This window comes from Anabrus simplex, chromosome 1 (assembly GCF_040414725.1).
Source record: "Anabrus simplex isolate iqAnaSimp1 chromosome 1, ASM4041472v1, whole genome shotgun sequence".
NCBI lineage: Eukaryota > Metazoa > Arthropoda > Insecta > Orthoptera > Tettigoniidae > Anabrus > Anabrus simplex.
In genome coordinates, this window is record NC_090265.1 from 820,598,225 (window position 1) to 820,624,072 (window position 25,848).

Genomic DNA, 25,848 nt, shown 5'->3' on the forward strand with positions numbered 1-25,848 from the left:
GGTATGTGCATGTAAAGGGTGTCAGCACTGAGGAGAACTTTGAGGGATTCTTGCTAGTTGAAAAACAAAACAAGGAACAAAATACTGTTGGTGTTAAAACCAGAATACTGGAAGGAATCCCTCAATTTCCTTTGCTCCTTGTGGGTGTCATGACTGAATTCTCCTACTCTGTCATCCAACATCATAGTGCCCAAATATTAAACTTGATTTTCGGAACTTTGCAAAGACTGTATGCCTTATTCTCAGCATACTCACAGGAATCGGTACAATAAAGAAGAGTTATCATCACTGTGAAGTATTTATGCGAAATAAGATGGGAATACTGTGTGGAAAGTGTTAAGGCTGTACGATATCAGCTGAAAGAAATTATTCAAGAGTGCCTTAAGAAATTCTTAGATATAAGCAAAGATTTCAAAATTATAAGAGAGCCTACTTCTTTGATGAATGAAATATTGTCATTTGAGTTAGTTGTTTCTACTATTGTATGGTATGATATGTTGGAAAAGATCAACTTCATAATCCTAAGTAAACTGTGCTGGAGTTACGCTCGGCTATCTGTCTCTTCGAGTAGTTTCTCTCTTGACTATCAGAGTACAGAAAAGGTGGACTTGCCCATGTAGAGATAACAGCAAATGAAGTACTGTAGTTGATAATCCTGACTTTGGCAAAGTAAAGAAAGTTGGTTTTAGGAAGAAAAATATGTTTAGAATATAACCACGATCGCTAACGCCCTTCGTCACAACCATCTTGAAGTACATAAAGAAGTACATTTTGTTGATGGATGCAGCAATCGCAGGATCGATATCATTGCAACCAACAAAGCGAAGGGTGAAGCTGAGATTATCGATCCAACAATACGTTTCGAATCAATTTCCTCTCAGCCTACTGACGTTGATGAGGAAAAAAGGACGGTATATGAACCTCCCATTCCCATTTTCCTTCGATCATACAATCTAAGGCAGAATCTTTGGAGCGAGGGGTACAATTCTGTCAACATTTGTAAATTTGCGGCAGAAATATAGATTAGATAAAAAGCTCTAAGATGAAATCGTGACGTGTAGATAGTGCGTAATTTATAGCATGCTGCTTCTGCAGTCCGCATTAGTGTTGGCTACTGAATGCATGATTCGAAGCAGTGTATCGATTCATTCAAGTGTCCGAGTGAATCGATTCACAGGAAAGGCGAGCTCACGGCACACGATTCAGCTTACTCCCAGCGGACAGTGCTGAGTGGCGCACTCACTGGACGTTGACGGGGAGCCGAGCTTCCGCTGCAGCGAGACAGTGTATCATGGCACATCGAAAGAATCGTGAACGAGCGCGGCTCAGTGAGACACATGATACACACGGCTCCTTATCGGCTCACTGGACACGCGGAGAGCCGAGCTTCCGCTGCAGCGAGGCATACAGTGAATCATGGCACATCGAAAGAATCGTGAACGAGCGCGGCTCAGTGAGACACATGATACACACGGCTTCTTATCGGCTCAATGGACACGCGGAGAGCCGAGCTTCCACTGCAGCGAGACATACAGTGAGCCATGCTAGACTGAAAGAATCGTATGCTATAATGGACTCTCGAGCTCAGCTCATTTGAAAATAATGCCCATTTGCATTCACTGTCCTCTTCTTACAGGGAGGTTTAAATAATAGAAGGATTTATTTGCAGTGTTAAAAAGGTAGTCACAACATAATTCTGAAGTAGCTAGTAAGTAGGTAGGCTATTAGGTTATACTATTTATTAGTTTAATGAATCTTAGTATTATAACTTAGTTGACATTTTGACAGTTAAACTCGACTCGAGCCTGCCCTATGACTATGAGTCATGCTCATGAGTCATGACCACTCAAAAGTACCTGTTTTATATTGGGAAGAACGGCTCAGTATTCTCTCAGTTCATATGTCACATCGTTGCACAAGACTTCAATCATATGTGGACAGACGCAATAACAGTATGTTGAATCAGAAAACCAGCGGGCTACTGTACATCTCGGGTAGCCTATACAAAATATGACGATTTAAAAAAATCCTCAGCTGATAGAAAAATACTTTTTTAAAAAGACTGAGCGAGTTGTCGTGCGGTTAATATCGCGTGGCTATGCGCTTGCATTCGGGGGATGGTGGGTTCGAATCCCACCGTCGGCAGCCGTTAAGATGGTTTTTCCGTAGTTTCCCCATTTTCACACCAGGAAATGCTGGGACTGTACCTTAATTCAGGCCATGGCTGCTACCTTCCTAACCTTTCCCACCCTGCGTCGCCGGAAACCTTCGATGTATTAGAGTAACTAGCATTTTTTCTAAGAAAGGAGTTCAAAGTATGAAGACCAGATGGCAGCTGCGAGCACTGAATGCTGTTGCTGCTGTGTTACCAGCACATACTACACAGATGCAGTAGGAGCGGTGACCAATGAGCCGTGAATCGGATCACTGTATCGATTCAGTAACGTGAACGGAATCAAATGAATCGATTCAGTAAAATGAATCGAATGTCCCATCACTAGTCCGCATGTGTTTGTAGATCGATTCAGTATAGTTGTTCTCTTTAACTGCTCGTGTATTTATTTTTAGAAAAAAATATGTGCGATTGTGTGTCAGTAGGCAAACCCAACCATCATCGGACAGGTACACAAATTAAAATATCAAGATGAAATAAGTCTCACGAGATCAGAAGATGCTTACAGAAGAGAGTGCTATTAAGTAGAACAGAACAAAATTTAATGTAGAATAGAATACTCCCATCCCCCAGTTTCGGATTACCTGAAACTGGGAGGGAGTTAATTGTAATTCAACATTGTGTTTGATACACGAATGCTTTTACTTATTATAAAAATTGTTTATTTATTACTACATTAAACATTACAATAAAACTAATTAACTATTTCCACCCAATTTCTAAATTGTTGTATTTTAAATTTATTTATTTATTTATTTATTTATCTATTTATTATAAATAAATAATTTATGTCCTAGCTGTGAACAGTTTAAATAGTCTAGGACAACATACGTTGCATTAGTGCTTACTTTTGTGTCACAAGTCCTTACAGAGTTACATTATTTCAATCAAAGATTTAATTTGTACGGGAAGCCGAAGTTTTCCCTCATACATTTTCAACATTCTCCCCTCCATCGTTTCGCTAATCATGTCAACCATTCCATAAGAGCAAGGTTTCCGTAGCGGTAGGCTGAGAAAATTCATTCATTAGTGCTTACTTTTGTGTCACAAGTCCTTACAGAGTTACATTATTTCAATCAAAGATTTAATTTGTACGGGAAGCCGAAGTTTTCCCTCATACATTTTCAACATTCTCCCCTCCATCGTTTCGCTAATCATGTCAACCATTCCATAAGAGCAAGGTTTCCGTAGCGGTAGGCTGAGAAAATTCATTCATTCAATCAGTCACTCATTCATTCATTAATGAATGCTTAAGAATCGAACGAATGGCTACATGAATTGATGAATTCATGATTTCATGATTGAATTGTGTTCATGCATGAATGAATCTGAGTTTTGTCTGTACATTGCTCAGAATTTGAAAAGAATGGCATTTCTGCATCGGTCATGTCCACAGTAACAAGGAAATGGACTTTTTACATTTCCGTAATTTCTGTCTGTCTGTCTGTCTGTCTGTCTGTCTGTCTGTCTGTCTGTCTGTCTGTCTGTCTGTCTGTCTGTCTGTCTGTCTGTCTGTCTGTCTGTCTGTATGTATGTACACGCATCACTAGAAAACGGCTACAGAGAATTTAATGAAAATCGGTATGCAAAGTCGGAGAATAAGTCGCTACAATCCAAGCCATAAATAATTTTATTCACGCTGATAGAAATGGTAGTTTAGGGGAAGGCTTTAAATTTAATTTTCAAATATTTATATTAATAACAATTAGTATGCAAAGTCGGGTAATAAGTCGCTGTAATCTAGGCTATACAGTTTTTTATTCACATCGCATGAAATGGTAGTTTAGGGGAAGGCCTAAAATTTAATTCTCAATTATTTATATTATTAGTGGTCGTATCGATTAATACTACATAACCAAAGTTGTATAGAATTACATTTCCGACCATTTATGTCTTATACCTTTTTACCGTGCCGGCTATGAAAACACAGAAATTCATGAATTGGTATTTTTGTTGCTAAGTCCATATCGACGCCGAGCCACTAGAAAATGGGTTAACAGAATTTAATGACAATCGGTATATAGAGTCAGGGAATAAGACACTACAGTTTGAGCTATAAACAATTTTATTCACCCTGGATGAAATTGCAGTTTAGGGCAAGACGCCTACATTTTAATTTTTAAATACCTATGTTTTCGGTCCTATCGAAAAGTACTACATAACAAAAGTTACCGAGAATACAATTTCCATTCACTTATGTTTTATTCAGTTCTACCGTACCGACTATGATGAGTGGTATTTCAGAGTCGGCAGAAAACTAAATGTCAAGGTCTACAATATTGAAAGCTCATACATTGATCAACAATAACATTACATTGACTATTGTCTGTTGTGGTTTTTTTTTGTCTCTTATGCTGCCACTCAACACCGATAGATGGGATTACTGCTGCGTACCGAGTATAATAGCCTGACTGATTATTGGCGGGAAATAGCCTGGGAGTTAGAAAACTTTCTTTAACATGTCATTCCTCTGGTTCATACATTTTCTGATACAGCTGGTACGTAACACACTGGTTCTTCATAGTATTCCAGTTATTCGATCCCTACCCTGACACGCTGTTTTGAATGAGCAGTGTGCATACTTAAGGCAGAGGCTGAGTTATTATTATTATTATTATTATTATTATTATTATTATTATTATTATTATTATTATTATTATTATTATTATTATTATTATTATTACCTGATCTAGAATAAAAATTTAGGCCTATTCCAAATTATAGCACCACAATTCTCTGTACCTTAATTAAGGCCACGATCGCTTCCTTCCCACTCCTAGCACTTTCCTGTCCCACCGTCGCCATAAGACCTCTCTATGTCGATGCGACGTAAAGCAAATTGAAAAAAAAAAACTTTTATTAAATTCTACATTAATTTTATTCCAAATTAGCTGATGGACCCGTGCTTCACTACGGAATTCTACATTGTATACGGAATTGTAATGTACACATTGTGAGCAAGATTGTATTAAATTTCATAGCACTTAACGTTACCCCAGAAACGCGACGAAAAGTCACCAAACACCTTTCCACAAATGAAGACGGAGTTAGGGAATTTTCACTGTAATGGTAGACCCGCTTTCATACCATCCGTCACAATCAGGTTGGGGAGTTTTCATTATAATGGTAGACACTCACTCTCCGCCTGCCTTTTTACACCCTCAGAAAGACTGTCTTAGTGGTTTTTCCAACTGAAATGAACATACATTACAATGACGTCAGTAGGAATGGCGCGATTAAAAGCAATGCCTTCATATGAAATATTCGATCAAATGAAACACCACACATTTTCTCACTTTTAACGAACAGGAATACACTGCCCATCTAACAGTCCAAAGTTCCAGAGCTGGAATGACCAAGCCGTAGATAGCCGTGATTCGTGAACACTCTTCGTCTTTTTTTCGGCGGGGAGATGGTCGAATAGTGGAGATTCCCAGGGAAAAAACGATGTCCTTTTACAAATTTGTTTCCTAGGAGTACCCAATGAGTCGGAAAATATCACTTCGCTACACTGGCGGCGGAAAAATCTATCTGACTTGGAAGCAAATTTTTCCTCCAAACCAGAGGAGAAACCACCTCTTCACTGATAATCTATATATATAAAATAAGAGTTTTGTCTGTACATTGCTCAGAAATTGAAAAGAATGGTATTTCTGTATCGGTCATATCCACAGTAACAAGAAAATGCATTTTTTACTTTTCCGTAATTTCTGTCTGTCTGTCTGTCTGTCTGTCTGTCTGTCTGTCTGTCTGTCTGTCTGTCTGTCTGTCTGTCTGTCTGTCTGTCTGTCTGTCTGTCTGTCTGTCTGTCTGTCTGTCTGTCTGTCTGTATGTACACGCATCACGAGAAAACGGCTGAAGAGAATTTATGAAAATCGGAATGTAAAGTCGGGTGATGAACCGCTACAATCTAGGCTATAAATTATTTTAATCCCGCTGAGTGGAATGGTAGTTTAGGGGAAGGCCTGAAATTTAATTCTCAAATATTTATGTTATTAATGGTCGTGTCTTAATGAAAATCGCTAGACAAAGATGGAAAATAATTCGCTACGATATAGGCTATACACGCTGAGAAAAATGGTAGTTTAGGGGAAGGGCTAAAATTTAATTGTCAAATATTTATTTTATTAGTGGTCGTATCTTCATGAAAATTGGTATGCAAAGTCGGGGAATAGGTCGCTATAATCTAGGCTATCAATAATGTTATTCGCACTGAGTGAAATGGTAGTTTAGGGGAAGGCCTGGAATGTAATCTATATATATATATATATAATAAGAGTTTTGTCTGTACATTGCTCAGAATTTGAAAAGAATGGTATTTCTGTATCGGTCATATCCACAGTAACAAGAAAATACATTTTTTACTTTTCCGTAATGTCTGTCTGTCTGTCTGTCTGTCTGTCTGTCTGTCTGTCTGTCTGTCTGTCTGTCTGTCTGTCTGTCTGTCTGTCTGTCTGTACACGCATCACGAGAAAACGGCTGAAGAGAATTTAATGAAAATCGGAATGTAAAGTCGGGTGATGAACCGCTACAATCTAGGCTATAAATTATTTTAATCACGCTGAGTGAAATGGTAGTTTAAGGAAAGGCCTCACATTTAATTCTCAAATATTTATGTTATAAGTGGTCGTGTCTTAATGAAAATCGCTAGACAAAGATGGGAAATAAGTCTCTACAATATAGGCTATACACTCTGAGAAAAATGGTAGTTTAGGGGAAGGCCTAACATTTAATTGTCAAATATTTATTTTATTAGTGGTCGTATCTTCACGAAAATTGGTATGCAAAGTCGGGGAATAGGTCGCTATAATCTAGGCTATCAATAATGCTATTCACACTGAGTGAAATGGGGAAGGCCTGAAATGTAATCTATATATATAAAGTAGCTTGTCCTGACTGACTGACTGACTGACTGACTGATTCATCATCGCCGAGCCAAAACTACTGGACATAAAGAAATGAAATTTTGGAGATATATTCATATTAAGATGTAGGTGCTCGCTAAGAGAGGATTTTTGGATATACCGTCGCTAAGGGGGTGAAAAGGGGGGTGAAATTTTAAAATGAGTGTGTCTATATCTCAAAACATTAAAACTTTACAGATGTGAAAATTGGTATTTAGAATCTTCTTTAAAAATAAGGAAACACGTATTTTTTTGTTTTGAGACAATCCCAATAGGAGGTGCACAAAAGGGTGAAAAAGGGGTTGAATGCCTTTAATCGGGATACCGGTACTTATATCTCAGAAACTGAAGATATTACAGACATGAAAATTGGTACTTTTGATCTCTTTTAAAAATAAAGAAACACGCATTTTTTTGTTTGGGGGAAATCCAATTAATGGGAGGGTGAAAAGGGGGTGAATTTTTAAAATGGGTGCATCTATATCTCAAAACTCTTAAAGTTTACAGATGTAAAAATTGGTACTTAGAATCTTCATTAAAAACAAAGAAACACGTATTTTTTGTTTTCGGAAAATCCCAATAGGAGGGGTGAAAAGCGGTGAAAACGTGGTTGAATGACTTTCATGAGGATACTTATATCTCAAAAACTGAAGATATTACAGACCTGAAAATTGGTGTTTAGGATCTCCTTTAAAAATAAAGAAATACATATTTTTTGTTTTTGGAAAATCCAATTAATGGGAGGTGTGAAAAGGGGGTGAATTTTTAAAATGAGTCTATCTATATCTCAAAACTTTTAAAGTTTAAAGATGTAAAAATTGGCATTTAGAATCTCCTTAAAAAATAAAGAAATACGTATTTTTTGTTTTCGGAAAATCCCAATTGGAAGGGTGGAAAAGGGTGAAAAAGCGGTTGAATGCCTTTAATGAGGCTACTTATATTTCAGAACCTGAAGATATTACAGACCTGAAAATTGGTATTTGGGATTTACTTTAAAAATAAAGAAACAGTTATTTTTTGATTTTGGAAAATCCAAATAATGGGGGGTGAAAAGGGGGGTGAATTTTTAAAATGAGTGTGTCTACATCTTAAAACTTTAAAAGTTTACAGATGTAAAAAAATGGTATTTAGAATCTTCTTTAAAAATACAAGAACACGTATTTTTTGCTTTCTTTAAATCCCAATAGGAGGGGTGTAAATGGGTGAATAATGGGATGAATGCCTTTAATGAGGATACATATATCTCAGAAACTGAAAATATTACGGAACTGAAAATTTGCATATGGGAGCTCCTTTAAAAATAAGGAAACACGTATTTTTTTGTTTTTGGAAAATCCAATTAATGGGGGTTAAACAGGAGTGACAAACTGGGGTGAATTTTTTGAAAGACTATATCTACAGAATATCTGAGAAACGTAAAATGTTATAGACGTAAAAAGTGGGTATTTGGAATCTCATGTAAATGTAAAGAAAGATAGGTGATTTGTTTTCGGAAACTCTACGTAAGGGGAAATAAAAAGGGGTGAAATTTTAAAAAGCGAATTTCTACAGTATATCTCAAAAACTTAACATGTTACAGAAGTGAAAAATGGTATTTTTATCTCTATTAAAAATAAAGAAACGTGTATTTTCAGCTTTCGGAAATACCACTTGGGTGGAAGGGGGGGTGGGTAAAAGTGACTGAAAATGGTGTTGAATTATTTTAATTAGGCTACTGATATCTTAAAAATGAAGATATTACAGACGTGAAATTAAACATTTGGAATCTGCTTTAAAAGTAAAGAAACACGTATTCTCGGAAAATCCAATGAAGGGGGGGGGGGTGAAAGAATTGAAAAATTAATTGAATTAATTGTATGAGAATACATACATCTAATAGAAACTAAAGTTGTTACGGACGTGAAAATTGGTATTTGAATCTCCTTAAACAAAGAAAAACGCGTTTGGGGGGCGGGAGTGAAAAGGAGTTGAATTCCTTTCATGAAGACACATAAATCAAAAACTGAAGAAGTTAGAGTCGTGATAATTACTATTTAGAAGATCCTTTACTATTAAGGAAACAAGTATATTTTGCCGGAAAATTCACTTACGGGGTGGGGGGGGGAGGGGAGTGTGAAATGAAGTGAAAGAAAGTGAATTATTTTTATGGGGATACTTATATCTCAAAACTGAATGTAACAGATGTGAACATTGGTGTTTGGAATATCTTTTTAACATAAAGAAACACGTCTTCTATTTTTTTGGGGGGGGGGGGTGTAAATAAACTTAACGGCGGTGGGGTGTAAAAGGAGGTGAGATCAATTGATTTTACTGTTCATAATGTACTTAAGGAGCCTCCGTTGCTCAGGCGGCAGCGCGCCGGCCTCTCGCAGCTGGGTTCCGTGGTTCAAATCCCGGTCACTCCATGTGACATTCGTGCTGGACAAAACGGAGGCGGGACAGGTTTTTCTCCGGATACTTCGATTTTCTCTCTCATCATTCATTCCAGCAACACTGTCCAATATTTCATTTCATTTGTCATTCAACGATCATTGCCCCAGAGGTGTGCTTCGGCAGCCGGCACAATTCCTATTGTCGCTGCTAGATGGGGCTTTATTCATTCCATTCCTGACCCTGTCGAATGACTGGAAACAGGCTATATAGTTTCGATGTACTTATTCTGATCATAAACCGATCATTTTTAATCTTTCCTGGGCTGGTTTTCAACAGCCATCTTTTCCTTCGGAGAACGTTCTTAGATTACAGTAGATCCTCCTGGCATGTAAATAAAAATTTAAACACATTTGAAATAAACGATAGGAATGAGAGGGACCGTCAAATAGTTCACCTCTATAATAAGGTCAACAATGCACGGAAGTATGTCATTGGTATCGCCAGAAATCCCGCACACTTGCCTACGCGCGACGATGGTGCTGGTCACATTGTAACAATGACACTGGCAGCAGATGTAATTTACCGCCAAGTAGCGACCTTGCAGCTTGCTGTAGGGTTCAGAACATCTTTTAATAATAATAATAATAATAATAATAATAATAATAATAATAATAATAATAATAATAATAATGTTCTGGACCGTTGTCAAATGTGCGGACCCCCCTGGAAAATGGTCCTGGACGGGTAATGACTAAGAATGCAGTCCGGCCGCGGGTTCAGTACCGCCAAGGCACCTAAGACGACACCACGCCGGATCTCCTGAAGGATTTGATCCATATTAAAAACGCTTATAGGAAAAGATGGCAAAGATTTAGGTACCCAACTGACGGGGTGGAATATCTGGACCTAGCCCGGGAAGTACGAAATCGATTGCTGGAAAGAAAGATTGAAAAATGTGAGGAAACATACCGTAATCTATTAGAAAACGAGTCAGATCGCGAATTTTGGCGGATTCTCGCAGAAAACGAGTCAGATCGCGAATTTCGGCGGATTATATATCTAAAACAATTAGCATTCAATTATAAATTTCAGTATAATACCGTAGCGAAGCACGGGTATCTTGCTAGTCTATATATATATAATAAGAGTTTCGTCTGTACATTGTTCATAATTTGAAAAGAATGGTATTTCTGTATCGGTCATGTCCATAGTGACAAGAAAATGTACTTTTTACTTTTCCGTAATTTCTGTCTGTCTGTATGTATGTATGTATGTATGTTTATATGAATGTACAGGCATCACGAGAAAACGGCTGAAGAGAATTTAATGAAATTCGGTATGTAGAGTTGGGGGAAGAGCCGCTACAATCTAGGCTATAAATCATTTTATTCACGCTGAGGGAAATGGTAGTTTAGGGGAAGGCCTTAAATTTAATTATCGAATATTTATATTATTAGCGGTCCTATCGATAAATACTATATACCTAGTTATATAGAATTCAATTTCCAATCATTTATGTCTTATACATTTTTACCGTACCGGCTCTGATAACACAGATATTAATGAATTTGTGTTTTTGTTGCTAAGTCCATATCATCGCCGAGCTACGAGATAATGGGTTAACAGAATTTAATGAAAACCGCTATATAGTGTCGGGGATAAGAAACTATAGTCTAGGCTGTAAATATTTTTTTCCCCCGAGATGAAATGGTAGTTTAGGGGAAGGCGCCTAAAATTTAATTTTAAATACCGGTCCCTATGTTATTGGTGCTATCGAAAAGTACGGTACTGCATAACAAAAGTTATAGACAATACAATTTCCGATCATTTATGTTTCATTCAGTTTTACTGTACCGACTATGATAACAGTGGTATTTCAGAAGGCCTACAATATCCAAAGCGCTTAACACTGATCAACAATAACTTTACATTGATCATTGTTTGTTGTGATGTTCTTCGTTTCTTATGGTGGCGCTCAACTCTGTTAGATGGGATTACTACTGCGTACCCAGTATAACAGCCTGACTGAACATTGGCGGGAAATAGCTGGAGAGTTGGAAAACTTTCTTCTTTATTATGCCATTCCTCTGGTTCATACATTTTCTGATACTGCTGGTACGTAACACACTGGTTCATCATTGAATTCGAGCTATTCAATCCCTACCTTGAGACACTGATTGGAATGAGTAGTGTGCATATTTAACGGAATAATGACAGAGGAGTGTTAATGGCAGTCTGCGACCTGGTTGTTCCAGCTCTGGAACTTTGGACTGTTAGATCGGCACCGTAGTACTGTTCGTTGAAAGTGAGAAAGTGTGCAGTTTTTCATTTGATCGAGTATACTATATGATAACATTGCCTTCAATCGATACATACCTACTGACGTTTTTGTAGTGACCTATGTTGAATTCAGTTAGAAAAACCACCAAGTCAGTCTTTCTGAGAATCCTGTAGCGAAGCACGGGTACATCAGCTAGTATATATATATATATATATAAGAGTTTTGTCTGTACATTGCTCAGAATTTAAAAAGGATGGTTTTCTGCATCGGTCGTGTCCATAGTAACAAGGAAATGCATTTTTTAATTTTCCGTAATGTCTGTCTGTCTGTCTGTCTGTCTGTCTGTCTGTCTGTCTGTCTGTCTGTCTGTCTGTCTGTCTGTCTGTCTGTCTGTCTGTCTGTCTGTCTGTACACGCATCACGAGAAAACGGCTGAAGTGAATTTCATGAAAATCGGTATGTAAAGTCCGATAGTAAGTCGCTATAATCTAGGCTACAAATAATCTTACTCGCGCCGAGAAAAAGGGTAGTTTAGGGGAAGTCCTAAAATTTAATTCTCAAATATTTATGTTATTAGTTATGTAGTAGTATTTGTCGATAGGACCACCTTAATGAAAATCGGTATGTAAAGTTCGAGAATAAGTCGATATGATATAGGCTATAAATAATCTTATTCACGCTGAGAGAAATGGTAGTTTAGGGGAAGGCCTAAAATTTAATTCTCAAATATGTATGTTACCAGTGGCCCTCTCTTAATTAAAATCGTTATGAAAAGTCGGGGAATAAGTTGCTATAATCTAGGCCATAAATAATTTTACTCACGCTGAGTGAAATGGTAGTTTAGGGGAAGGCCTAAAATTTAATTCTAAAATATTTTTGTTATTAGTGGTCCTATCGACAAATACTACTACATAACTAAAATTATATAGTACTAAATTTCCGATCATTTATGTCTTCATACATTTTACCGTGCCGGCTATGATAACAGAGATATTCATGAATTTTGATTTTTGTTGCTAAGTCCATATCAGCGCCGAGTCACGAGAAAATGGGTAAGCAGAATTTAATGCAAATCGGTATGCAAAGTCGGGGAATAAGGAACTACAGTCAAATACAGTAGAGATAATACGCGGCACTTACGGATTTAGCCTTGTTAAAATGGGAGACAATTCGACGGTGGCGCTCCTAGTGACTTGACCTGAAAAGTCGCGCTAAATTCAAATATCAATGGAAATGTATATACGAAAATGGATAAATAAATTACGTCTAGAAGGAAAGTATTACTGAGATATTAACTTCGAAGTTGCTAAAGCAAGTCTTGGATAAATGAATGAAGAATTATTTAAAAGGTGATTATTTAGAGACTGAAATTAAACATATAAACAAGATGTGAAATGGAATGCTGTGAAATGGGTTGATCTTTCATTTATGCATTACTTTTTTTGCTTTAGCATTCCTGCCTGAACTTTTACGGTTAGATTTGTCTTTTTTCTCATTTAAAAACATTGTATCACCACATTAAGACACTTGTCAATAAAAATATCGGCACATTCCTTACACACATGATGCAATGAATTAACATTTAAAAGTTAGACAATTTTCCTCGTAACATGAAGCCTACTAACAGAAAGAAAATCTATAAAATCCCGGCTTTAATCTGAGAAGAGGGACAAAAGAAAGAAAAGCATGAAAATGTTGTCGATAGTGATGCTTTGAGGAATATTTACGTACAATTAGAGTAAAAATGTAACATACCCTTGGCTGTATAGTCGAGGATTTTAATAAACTTGCTGGCCTGGAAATGTTCTGAACAGATCTTATAATTCTTATATAAGCGTAACGCCCCTTCTTTCTTGCACACCTTATCCAAATCACTTCTGTGACATTTCAAAACCCACAGATCACACCTCCAACAACACATCGGTATTGAAGGTTAACGGCTGCATTATACAATTAAATATGCGTATTATATTTTAAGCCAGTTAAAATATGGGTCGAGCAGGTCAGAAGATTATGAAGTACTATAAAATTATCTTTGTCATTGGAAGAATATATATATGTAAACACAATATTACTTACATAGTTACCGCAGCCAAACACAGCACATATCTTTCCCCCCATGTTGAGAGGAGATATCAAGGAATGACACACGCTACTATTTAATTATCTCAACTCACTCAAAGCGCATAAATAACACCAAAAGCTTCGCACACAAAATATACGTGCTCTTATGACAGAATCAGTAGTTCTCAGGTCTAACCGCTAGAGAGAGCTCTAATAGCTGTCCCTCGATATCTCGCTGAGCGTCGCGTATTGTCTCTACTGTATTTGCTACAGTCTACGTTATAAATAATTTTGTAAGACGCCCTAATACCACAGAATCTAAAGAAAACTGAATGTGAAGGCCTACAATACAGAAAGCTCATAACATTGATCAACAACATCACACTGACCATTGTTTTTTGGGATGTGTTTTGTCTCCCTGTTGCAACTCATCTCCGATAGATGGGATTACTGCTGTATACCGATTTTTTAAAATTTGCTTTACGTCGCACGGACACAGATAGGTCTTATGGCGACGATGGGATAGGAAAATGGCTAGGAGTTGAAACGAAGCGACCCTGGTCTTAATTAGGGTACAGCCCCAGCATTTGCCTGGTGTGAAAATGGGAGACCACGGAAAACCATCTTCAGGGCTGTCGACAGTGGGGTTCGAACCCACTGCCTCCCGGATGCAACCTCATAGCTGCGCTTCCCTAACCGCACGGCCAGCTGGCCTGGTCGTGCCGAGTATAATAGCCTGCCTGAATATTGGCGGCAAGTAGATGAGGAGTTGGGGGCCACCGCAGCGATTACAGCGGGTGCTATTCTTGCAGCTGGCTGCTTGGTGGTCTGGCTGGAGGCAGTTATAGCAGAGAAATGTGAGTGTTGAATGGTGGGGGGAGGGGGAAGTATGTTTTGGTGTAGTGGTGTTGTTGGGCTCCTGAGGCTTGTATTGAGTGTAGTGTTTAGTTTTCTTCTTAGGAGCCTTTGATTTGGCTGTTTGAGTTGTTGCGGGGGTGGTGATTTTCTTGATTTGGGTAGACTTGTGAATTTTGAGAGTAGGGGGGGGGGGGGAGGGTGGTATTGGGATAGTTTGAGAATAGGCTTCTTCGCTGTCTGGGCTGGTCTGATCGTTAAAATCTGAGATTTGTGGGACGGCTTGGGAGTGAAAGTCTGCTGTATTGGGAGTAGCTTGGATGTGAACGTGCTTTGAGGGCTGCGAAGGGGGGGGGGGAAGAGTTTTGGGTCTGTTGATTCGTAACTTTGGGGTTAATCTGGTCCTGAGTCCATTTCACCCCTCCTCCAGGGTACAGTATTTTGGCTGTTAATTATGGGAGAGAGTCTGATGTTATTATCAGCATTCTGTACTTATCAATGTTATAGATCTCACTGGGGTCAATTTCTATTTGTTCTATGTATTTTCTAACTAGTATTGTCCACTTATCGTTAGTTTCTCTTAGAAGACTCTTGAGGTGAGCTTGGTTGTCCATCCTGACTACATAACCGTTGAAGATTAGTCTCTTCTGTCACACAACTGTTGTAATGCTCTCCAGTTGTTGGCAGAGTCCCTTGTTGTGTCTGATTCTGTATTTTTACCTTCCTCGCTGATGGGGTCCATGACTTTTCTCAGAATCTTGCGATCCTTTTTTATTTCATTTATTGTAGCCTAATAAGATTTGTTTTTTAATTTGCTTTACGTTGCATCGACACAGACAGATCTTATGGTGACGATGGGAACGGAAAGGGCTACGACGGGGAAGGAAGTAACCGTGACCTTAATTACGGTGCAGATCCAGCATTTGCATGGTGTGAAAATGGGAAACCACGAAAAAACATTTTCAGGACTGCCGACAGTGGGGTTCGAAGTCACTATCTTCTAAATGCCAGCTGACAGCTACGTGACCCAAACCAAGCAGCCACTCACTCGGTAAGTAGGTAGTAAATTGGGACAAAAGTAATATTGTGATGCTGAAATTATAAAAAACTCCCTATGTGTCGAAGCAAGAACCATCTTCGGAGCTGCCCACAATGGGATTCGAACCCAATATCTCCCGAATGCAAGATCGTAGCTATATGATCCAAATCGCATATCCACTCTCTCGGTTGTTGATAATAATAATAATTAGTGTCTTGGCAACTTCCAGTAATCAGTTCATTATTATTATTATTATTATTATTATTATTATTATTATTATTATTATTATTATTATTATTATTATTATTTCATTATCATTTTACGTCCCAAGTGCTGTACTACCTTTCCGGTTTTCAGAGACATAAAGGTGCCGGAAGTCCTGGAGGAGTTCTTTTACGAGCCGTTAAATGTGCCGACACGCATGGGGCGTATCAGCACTTCTACCATCTGAGCCACTCAGCCAGGCAATGTTGCATTTCTGACTGAAATACGTGATAACAGTTATTTTTGGAAAATGCGTTAACCGTTTCATCCACTGAAGATCACTATACCCTCTTTACTAAGTTCTCGTTTGAGTTTGTAGTGAACTCGGAAACACTGTTTATCTTTCACTTCTTCTTTTCTAGGTGGGGATGACATTCGAAGAATGACGAAGGTGTGGATGTGGCCACTGCTGTTCCTCAACATCCACAGCGTCTTGGCAACTTCCAGTGATCAGTTCATGCCTATGACACCGTTCATTTATCCTGCAACTACAGAATTCAGCGATGCGATGGTCGACGGTTGCACATGTACTGAAAATCGCTTGGGAACCATGGTATGCTACGGCGGGTGTGAACGATTTCCTAACCACAGGATTGGTGGTAATCATCTATCAGTCAGTACAACTGCCATCCGCACTGTATACGTTGGTGATCTAACCAATCTTGGGCATCTGAAATGCCTTATGATTGAGTACAATTCCCATCTTACAACTATTGAGCCGGGAGTTTTTATTGGCATGGATGCTTTGGAATCACTCAGCATCTCTTTCAATAGCAATTTAAGTTATTTAAGTAATGGTACTTTCAAAGGTCTCAATAACCTTACTGAACTGAAACTTATTCAAAATAATTTTTGGAACATCCGAGATATTGCTCTTTCTTTACTTCCTACATACCTACCTCGTCTACTTAACTTATCTCTCAACGCCAATATGTTCAGTCGTATTGATGCTCTTGATTTAACACCAATGAATGGTGCACTTATAGTAGAAATGCATTTGAAACTTTGCCAATTAGAATACATCCATCCCAAAGCCTTCAGGCCTTTAAGACATTTGCGTCATTTGGAACTGTGTCAGAATTCCTTAAACGAGACAACATTAACTAGCCTTGTCAGACAAATGACACGAGATAACATGACTGTTGTCTCTTTGAATTTAGGTAATATGGGATTTCAAAAGCCCCCAAAACATTTGCTGTCTGCCATTGGAGAATCTGGAATTACAAGTCTTAGTTTGGATAATAACCAGTTTTCCCACCTTAGGAGAGGTTCATTTCCTAAAATGCCCCGATTACGATATCTGAACCTCCAGTCTTGTTTAATAGTGAACGTCGACCCTGGAACATTTGACGAGATTTTCCTGCCGCAATTGAGAAATCTCTGTCTAGCAAAAAACTATATAACAAGACTCAGTTCAGGAATTTTGCCGGTTCAAGTTACTGAACTCGATATTTCATACAATTCTTACAATAAATTGCAACCAATTAATTTCATTCTCGGGGAAGGAAACTTTGTACATATGTCAAATCTCAACACACTAAACATTTCTTACGTCTTTCTTGAAACGATTACAACTAAGACATTCCTTGGTTTACAAAACCTTACAGAACAACTAGGTTTGAAAAATGCCTCTATCAGTCGCATTGAACCTGGATCATTCCGGGAGCTTAAAAAACTTACATTCTTAAATCTTCAGAATAATCCTCTTACTTCACGAACCAACTTAACGGCTGAAATATTTGAAGGTCTCAAAAACCTGGAGGTTTTGATTCTTATTAGGTGCGGAATTTCCCATTTCAGTGACGTTAACGTATTCTCTCCACTTGAAAAACTTGAATATTTGATGCTGGATGACAACTTCATAGTGAAGTTATATCCAGAAGTCATATTTCCACTAAAGCACTTGACAGGCCTCTCAATAGAAGGGAATGATCTAGAACCGTGGACTGATAAGCCAATATTTCAACATAATCCGAACATTTCCAAAGTGTTCCTTGCAAACAACAAGCTTACATTTTTAAGCTATGTTATGCTTGAAGATTTCTCTAAACTTAAGTTATTGACACTGTATAATAATATGTTCATTTGCGACTGTTCTGCTGTGCTTCAAGCAAGGAATTGGGTTACAAATGGTAATAATGTTAGCATTGAGAATATTTTATTTCCGACAGATATGGTGCCATACTGTGAAGCTCCGGAACAGTGGAAGTACCGTGAGCTAACGATTTTTCTCGGTTTATCAGAGTACGAAGAATCGTGTCCAGAGAACAGTAAGGGGATTATCTGGGTTGTAATATTGCTATGCATTCTTCTCACATTAGGGATTTTGTGCGGCGTTCTTGGCTATAAATATCGTTCTTATATCCGCTACTGGGCATTCTTAGCAAGAATGGATTTAAGAAGACGAGGCATGTCACGTTACAGGGGCAGAAGAAAGGTGGTCTGTAAAGGATATACAAACTACCAATTCGATGCATTTGTTTCGTACAGTAGTGAAGACAGGAATTTTGTTGTTCGATTAGTGGCAATGCTAGAGAACCAAGAACCTTTCCTTAAGCTCTGCGTGTACGAAAGAGACTTTCAGATTGGGACTATGATATCAGAGGCTGTGTTGGAGAGTGTGGCCAGCAGTCGTAGAACTCTACTGATTGTGAGTGACGCGTTTGCCAAATCGCAGTGGTGCATGTGGGAGTTACGGCTTGCTGAACATCACAGATTATTCCTTGATGATAAGGAACATGGTGATCGTGATGATACCCTTATCATTGTGAAAATTGGAAACGTAAGATCGTCGAATATGACGCCTACTCTGAAATATCTCATGAGAACGCGAATATACCTGGAATGGGATCAAAATCCGAAAAAGCAACGAATCTTCTGGACAAAACTGAGAGCTGCACTAGCGCCACCAACGGCAGCGGTCAAAACATCAAACCAATGACAATGAAATATTAAAAAATAAGGACAGTCAGTTTGAAATCAAAGGGAAGAGAAAGGCGTTTCTGGATTTCTCAAACAGGGTGGAAATCATTATTCTTTTTTTCAGCCCTTCCGTTGCATTGCATTAAGGATAAACAGCACTAAAGAGAGTAACACAATCATTAAGGTATGCATTATATTTAAATCATTGCTATGGCGAATATCTAAAAATATATTTTTTGACACTTGGTCAAATGATGCATAACATCATCCAGTTGAACCTATAGAAATAATGTTTGTCGTGGGCGCCACAGGGCATTTATCTACATGGGAGATAAATTATATTTTGTTAATAATTAAGTCTGATAAAATATTAAATGTTAAGAACGTACAATACCACGCACTATTTTTTTCTTTGAGCGATTACTATATACTATTTTATTTCGTGCTGTGTTGAATTTATTTTTATTTACATAATATTATAATGTGCACATCATGCCCAGTTCAAAGAGTCGACGTCATCCATAGAAGAATCGATAGATACAGTGTACATGTATTGACTCGCCCACATGACGCAGTTTGGCCATCTTGCAAGTCTCTAAGTAACTGCATTGAAAAGGGTAGAAGTTGAGTGCGGTAAGTAACTACAGTGTCATAGCGTTCCATTTTGAAGAACGTTAACGTATGAAATTTGATACGCCGTGAAATGAAAAGTAATTGTACCACAATAATTGTGTAATGAAATAAAACCTTCGCCTATTATAGCACACAAAAAACCATTGTATTTACCATGTAACATATATAGAAACGATTATGTATATAAATGTAAATTAAAGTAAAATAAAGATTCGTTATTGTTTGTTCTAATGTTTCAGTTTCAGTATTATTGTAGGTAGTGGTAATTATTGTGTTAATAAATAGAACAACTGTGTAACCATCCTCTCCTAACACTAATCAGAAGAAACATGGAAGAGGTCCGACACTTCTAAAGGATGAAGATATCGGCAGGCTGTGAAAATCAAAGACGCTCTACGCCTCGCAAACATAATGCCGTCGAGATTGGAAAAGAACAAGAATTGACCAAGGGGAAAAAATCTTACAGGAAGATAAAAGCGAGTAGCGTCACACAAGTGGAAGCAATGTTAGAACTCAGCAAAGGGCCCCGTGGTCGTCAACCTACTGTTTTATGACTCTAATTTATGTCAGGATGACCCAATAAATGCACACACACACACACACACACAGACTTACACATATATGGATGGATGAAATGGCGCCAAGTTACCGGAGTCCTGTGTGATAAAAAAAGGTCCATTTGTCGTATCCCGGCCAACAGGTGAGATGCCGAGCGGTGAGTGGAATCACCTGATGGCTAATGACAGTACTAAAAACGAAAGGGATATAAGATGGTAATTTATAGGCGTTAGGTAGGATGGTTGTTAAGAGTTGAAACTCATATGATTTCCTATATATGTGCATATATTAACAGGTGATGTACAAAGAATATACACATACAATTGAAGTCGGTCACTTAGTGTGACGTACTGGAAATAGTCTTCCTCAGAACGGCTACTCCAAGTAAATGCAAGTGGACTCTAAAACATTAGAGTACCACTGAATCGCTAAAGCGATATAAAACAGAGTATCGTGGAGTCTCACAGAGATTCCTCAAGCTTTAAGTTGCCAACTACGATAAAACCCAGAAGAACTAGGGCTTAAGTCGAGAATCAAAGTATGAATGATGAATACCAAGTGTTAGCACCACCGTTCAACTTTATCTACTAAGAAATATTCTAAGTAGCGAGACCTCTTGGAGAATCGATAGCGATTCCCTGACGTGAGCGGAAGGCAAGGCTTCCAAAGCGAAGACTAATGCAATAAGACGCTTGTTCCTTCAATTACATACGTATTTAAAGGAACTAGCAATTGATATGAGAGGTTCTCCTCCTCTTAGATAAAGCCTTACTGGCTTACCATTGGTTCTACCACCTCCCCCATATATCGCAACTCCCACGCTATGCACGTGGCAATGTTTATTATATGAACTGTGACTTTTCGCCCTTAACCCTATCCTCATAACATAACTCCACCATTTCTAATACTTGTCATCATAAACATGATTTTGCGTCCCGTTTCACTTAATTGGGTAGCCCATTAGTTTTAATTATGGGATCCTTCAAACTACCCCCTTTCTTGCTATCTCCAGACGATAGGACGTGACCATTTAGATTGTGTCCGTATCGACTCCCTCGTAAGACCTCTTGAACTCACAAGACTCTGTTTTAACTTAATTCCTTATCACCCCAACACATGGCTGCTTAGACAGCACGACCAATGGATTGAGTTTTCAAAGTAATCACTATGTACTAATTATTTTATGTAATACTACTTGATGTCGGCATCAATTTTGGGTGCCAACATTCATTAGGGCGTTAACTAAGGGGCTTAAAATTTTCGACATTTCAAATTCCGCGCGATCAGCGATGAATAACTGCTGGCCAATGCTAACCCGGCACACTGCGTGCCTGGAGACACGCCTATGCACGTCCTCCCCTCCCCACTCTAACTGGTTCGCCGGCGCACGTGTCCCTTCTCCCCGCGCTAGCCGGCTGCTTAGCTGTTGAACGGGACCGGCTCTATACTTTTCTACTTTTCGTACTATAATTATTGAAATCCTATAAATAACGTTCCGTTTCACACATAATGATAATAAATAACCTAAACTAATATACCCATATTTTATTCAAATGTTATATTTTCATTCCTGCTAATTCCGGTGAGTTGTAACATTCGTGGGTACAACTCCGAGTTAAGTACCACTGGGCGTGGTCAAACGTGGGATGGGGTACCGCGCCCTACCTACGCTTAAATTATTATTTACTTCTAAATGCCTTAAAGCTGTCGGTAGTGTCCTTAGAGTGGACATGCATATGGAATTAATTAAATAAATCACCCACCACTAAATAAGTCTCCCACCTTTAAACAACGTTAAATACCTTTTTATGTAAAGAAATTACGTGCCCGGGTAGTGGATCTCAAAGAATGTAATGAGATTCGGTACCACGGGGTACGAAACAAGAGAACAAGTCCAAGATGGCATACCTATGCAGAAAACATTATATCCACATAAATATTGTTACCGAACGGCACATCCACCTACGTTGTTTTTCTGTCTTTGTTAAAGAACAAGTCTTAATAAAATGGTTTCTACTACTTTGAAATATGTTTAAACATTTCCTTCTTCGAAATACGTTTAAACTACTCCTTCTTCCTTGAAATGTGTTTAAATTTCTTCTTATTATTATTCTTGTTATTCTTCTTTTCTTTCCTGGCCTTTTCGTAGTTATCTGGGGTCGGCAATAGTGTGAGGTTAAGCCTGATTTTTACAGCCGGATGCATTTGCTACGCCAACACTATGTGAAGCGATGTATTCACAAGTGTGTGTTTCTGTCGTGGTTTGTCATATGATGTATTGTGTGTAAATGAAGAGGATCAACTTTGTTAATATCCCCGACCCGATCGGGAATCGAACCCAGGGCCCTTTGAACGGAAGGCCAGTACGCTGACTATTGATCCAAGGAATCGGATTTTGAAACATGTTTAAACTTCCTTAATAAATTGGGGGAATTGCCCCAATAGTTCACTAGTTGTAAATAAATTTGAAACTACTGACTCCGTAATCAAAAAAAAAAGACATGTGCACACACAAACTGTTTTAACAGAGGAAAAGCTAGATGACATTGGTGATCTTGAACGGTCACCGAATAAATCACTCACAAAATTAGCACAACAAGTAGGGGTTTCGATTTTTTCTGCACACAGAGCTACAAAGCTGTTACACATCAAACCGTACAGGTTTACACGGTCCCATTGTTTAAAACCTGCTGATCCAGCCACAAGAGTGAGATATTGTGAGTGGTATCTTGCATCATTAAATGATCGTTTATTAGACCCACAGCTTGTGTTGTTTACGGACGAGGCCTAGTTTCATATTAATGTTCGTGTGAACAGTTATAGCTCTCGCTATTGGTGTGCAGAAAATCCTAATGGTGTTTATGAAGTCCCTCATTATGACTGACGACACCTTCAGCATCTTTTATAAGGTAAGATTTTATATAACACTGTATACACGCGTAAGGCAGAGCGGCAGTTGGGCTGAGGCAGCTGCTGTAGCGCGCAGTACAAACACCGTGCCCTCGGTCTGGGTTTGTAAGAAAGACCCTGTACATAATTAAACGTGTTCAACTCGGCGTTTGCATAAAATACCCGAAACACCATGCTTTGTAATCACCGTTTACTAGAAACATAATTACTGTAAAGGTTGGTATAAACTATGAGGTACAAAATGAAACGCATTAATTCTTTTAGAGGCTTAAATGCTCAACTCTCCTATCAACTACTATGCTTGCACATCGTTTCTTTAGCAAAACGTCATGCTTTTATAAACTCAACAAAGGAAAATAGGCTATGATAAAAGTAACATCTCTTCAAGCAACCGCGTTGATACAAAAGTACACAAATACAAACACACACTAACAAATTTCTGTATTAATCGTTGTCACAGCCTATGTAGCGGTGAGTTTCAACTATTACGTGTAGAACCACTGCCCTTGAGGCGGTGGAGGTGGGATCCCTCTCTGAGTCCGAGGGAAAAAGCCAACCCTGGCCGGTAAACGGATTACGAAAGAAAGAAAGAAAGAAAGAAAGAAAGAAAGAGAGAAAGAGAGAAAGACTTGTAGAACCAAAACAGGCACAGTAAGTAGAGCTTGTCATAGGTAGGCGTGCACAGCCCTGAGTCATCAACGTGGGGAAATACGATTTGACTGAGAGGAGGAGACTTGCGTCTCCGTCCACGGGTATTTCTAGCAGGAGCACTGTGCTTACGGCATACAAGGTTTGACATCTGTGGTTCAAGGGGTCCCATGTTCAATTCCCATACGGGTCAAGGATTTTAACTTGCATTAGTTACTTCCTCTGGCTCGGGGGCTGGATGTTTGTGCCGTCGTCAGTATTAGAATTATCTTATTATCCTCACAGACGCACAGGTCGTCTATATGGCGTCAACTCGAAAGACATTCAGCAGACCTTTCGGGAGGCCACACATCATCATTATCATCCCCATTCATCATTCCCTTTCCTCGTTTTATTCTTCACGTTTCCCTTTTCATTACGATATTTTTAAAATTATCTTCGTAAGGTTTTATATGTTATTAAAACAATTACGACAACGACAACCATAATCGTCATTTAACACGTTACAATGACGACTGAAAAATATTTCCCTTGTCTGCGATGTTCGGCGCTGATGGACTTTGCTCTAAAAGTCTAAATTCTTTAATATCTCCGCTATAAGCGGTAAACTGTACGAAACCTAAATGATCGGAATTTGTAGTTTCTATAACTTTTGTTATGCATTGGTTTTAGATGGTGCAAATATTTGCGGAGACATTCGAAATTTGCTAAAAAAAAAAAAAAAAAATGCTTTGAAAAGAAGAAAAATGATTTAGGCCTACGTAAAAGTGCATAAAACATAAAAGAACGGAAATTATACTTTAGAGAATTCATAATGTACAGTAGCCTATTTTGATACATCTAATACGAACAGAAAAAAATTGGACATTTTCTGTTTTGGCTCCCCTTAAACTCAAGAAATTCTGCACCAAGAGAGTTGGCCGTGAGGTTAAAGACGCGCAGCTCTGAGTTTGTATTCGGGTGATATGGGGTTCGAAACCTACTGTTGGCAGCCCTGAAGACGGTTTTCCGTGGTTTCCCATTTTCACACCTTAATTAAGGCCACGACCGCTTCCTTCCCACTCCTAGCCCTTTACTATTACATCGTCGCCATAAGCCCTATCTGTGTCGGTGCGACGTAAAGCAACTTGTAAAAAAATAAAAATAGGTTAGAGCCCAACTAATTTTCTGGAGTAAATTGGGAAACGATGGAAATCCGTAATTAGGTAGTTTTCGGAGAGGTTCGAAATTCTCATCATTTACCACTTACAGCCATTTATGATCTGTACTGAGAAGTAAACTTGCTCTTTCTCGGAATGAAGAGAAAATTCTGTGTGTGGCACCTTGAATTTGCCGAGGGAAGTTTTAGAAAAATATTCAACCTTGGGGGTCCCAGGTCACTTCGTCTACGGACAAATTTCTAGCATAGACCAACTTACTAGTACACAATTATAAAGAGTACTATAGACATTTTTACTACGGATATTGATCGGAAAGTACAGTACATACAAACGAGCAAGGGGCTGTGCGGTTTGGGTCACGAAGCTACCAGCTTGCATTCGGGAGATAGTTGGTTCGAACCGCACTGTCGGCAGCCCTGAAGATGATTTTCCGTTGTTTCCTATTTCACGCCAGGCAAACGCTGGGGCTGTACCTTAAGTAAGGCCACGGTCGCTTCCTTCCCATTCCTAACCCTATCTTATCCCATAAGACCTATCTCTGTCGGTGCGACGTAAAGCAGACTGTAAAAAAAAAAAAAAATAAAAAAAAAAAGGAAAAAACGCGAAATGCGTGCTTACTTCAGAGGGTTGCCATACAGACTGAAGCTCTTTTCTGAAAATGTCAGTGTCAGAGAAGGTGGAAGTTGAGGAAAATGCCATGTACAAAATTCCTGAATAAATTCACGAAAAATGTGTAGAGCATACTGTACACTACGTAGACATCATTTTAAGACCAGTTAAAGAGTATACCTTATTTGCATGGACATTTCATTTTAGATAATTTGGTATTCCTCCTTTCTTAATGTCTTTTCCCTCGGACTCAGCGGGGGCTACAACTGGGGAGGAGGACCAGTACCTCCCGCAGGCGGCCTCACCTGCTATGCTGAACAGGGGCCTTGTGGGGTATGGGAGGATTGGAAGAGATAGACACGGAAGAGGGAAGGAAGCGGCCATGACCTTTTAAGTTAGGCATTTGCCTGGAGGAGAAGCAGGAAACCACACGGAAAACCACTTTGAGGATTGCTG

The 25,848-nt window shown here is 38.7% G+C and overlaps 1 protein-coding gene across 3 annotated transcripts in view; it reads left to right on the forward strand.

Annotated features, from left to right (window-relative positions):
- LOC136873834 (toll-like receptor 2) overlaps nucleotides 1-19,738 on the forward strand; it is a 195,501-nt gene extending 175,763 nt beyond the window's left edge. For all 3 annotated transcript variants that reach the window (XM_068227608.1, XM_067147110.2, XM_067147102.2), the window contains one exon: nucleotides 16,315-19,738. In XM_068227608.1, coding sequence (XP_068083709.1) covers nucleotides 16,335-18,893 — 2,559 coding nt within the window. In that variant the 5' untranslated portion in view covers nucleotides 16,315-16,334 and the 3' untranslated portion in view covers nucleotides 18,894-19,738. The remainder of the gene's footprint in view (nucleotides 1-16,314) is intronic.
- The last annotated feature ends 6,110 nt before the right edge of the window (nucleotides 19,739-25,848 follow it).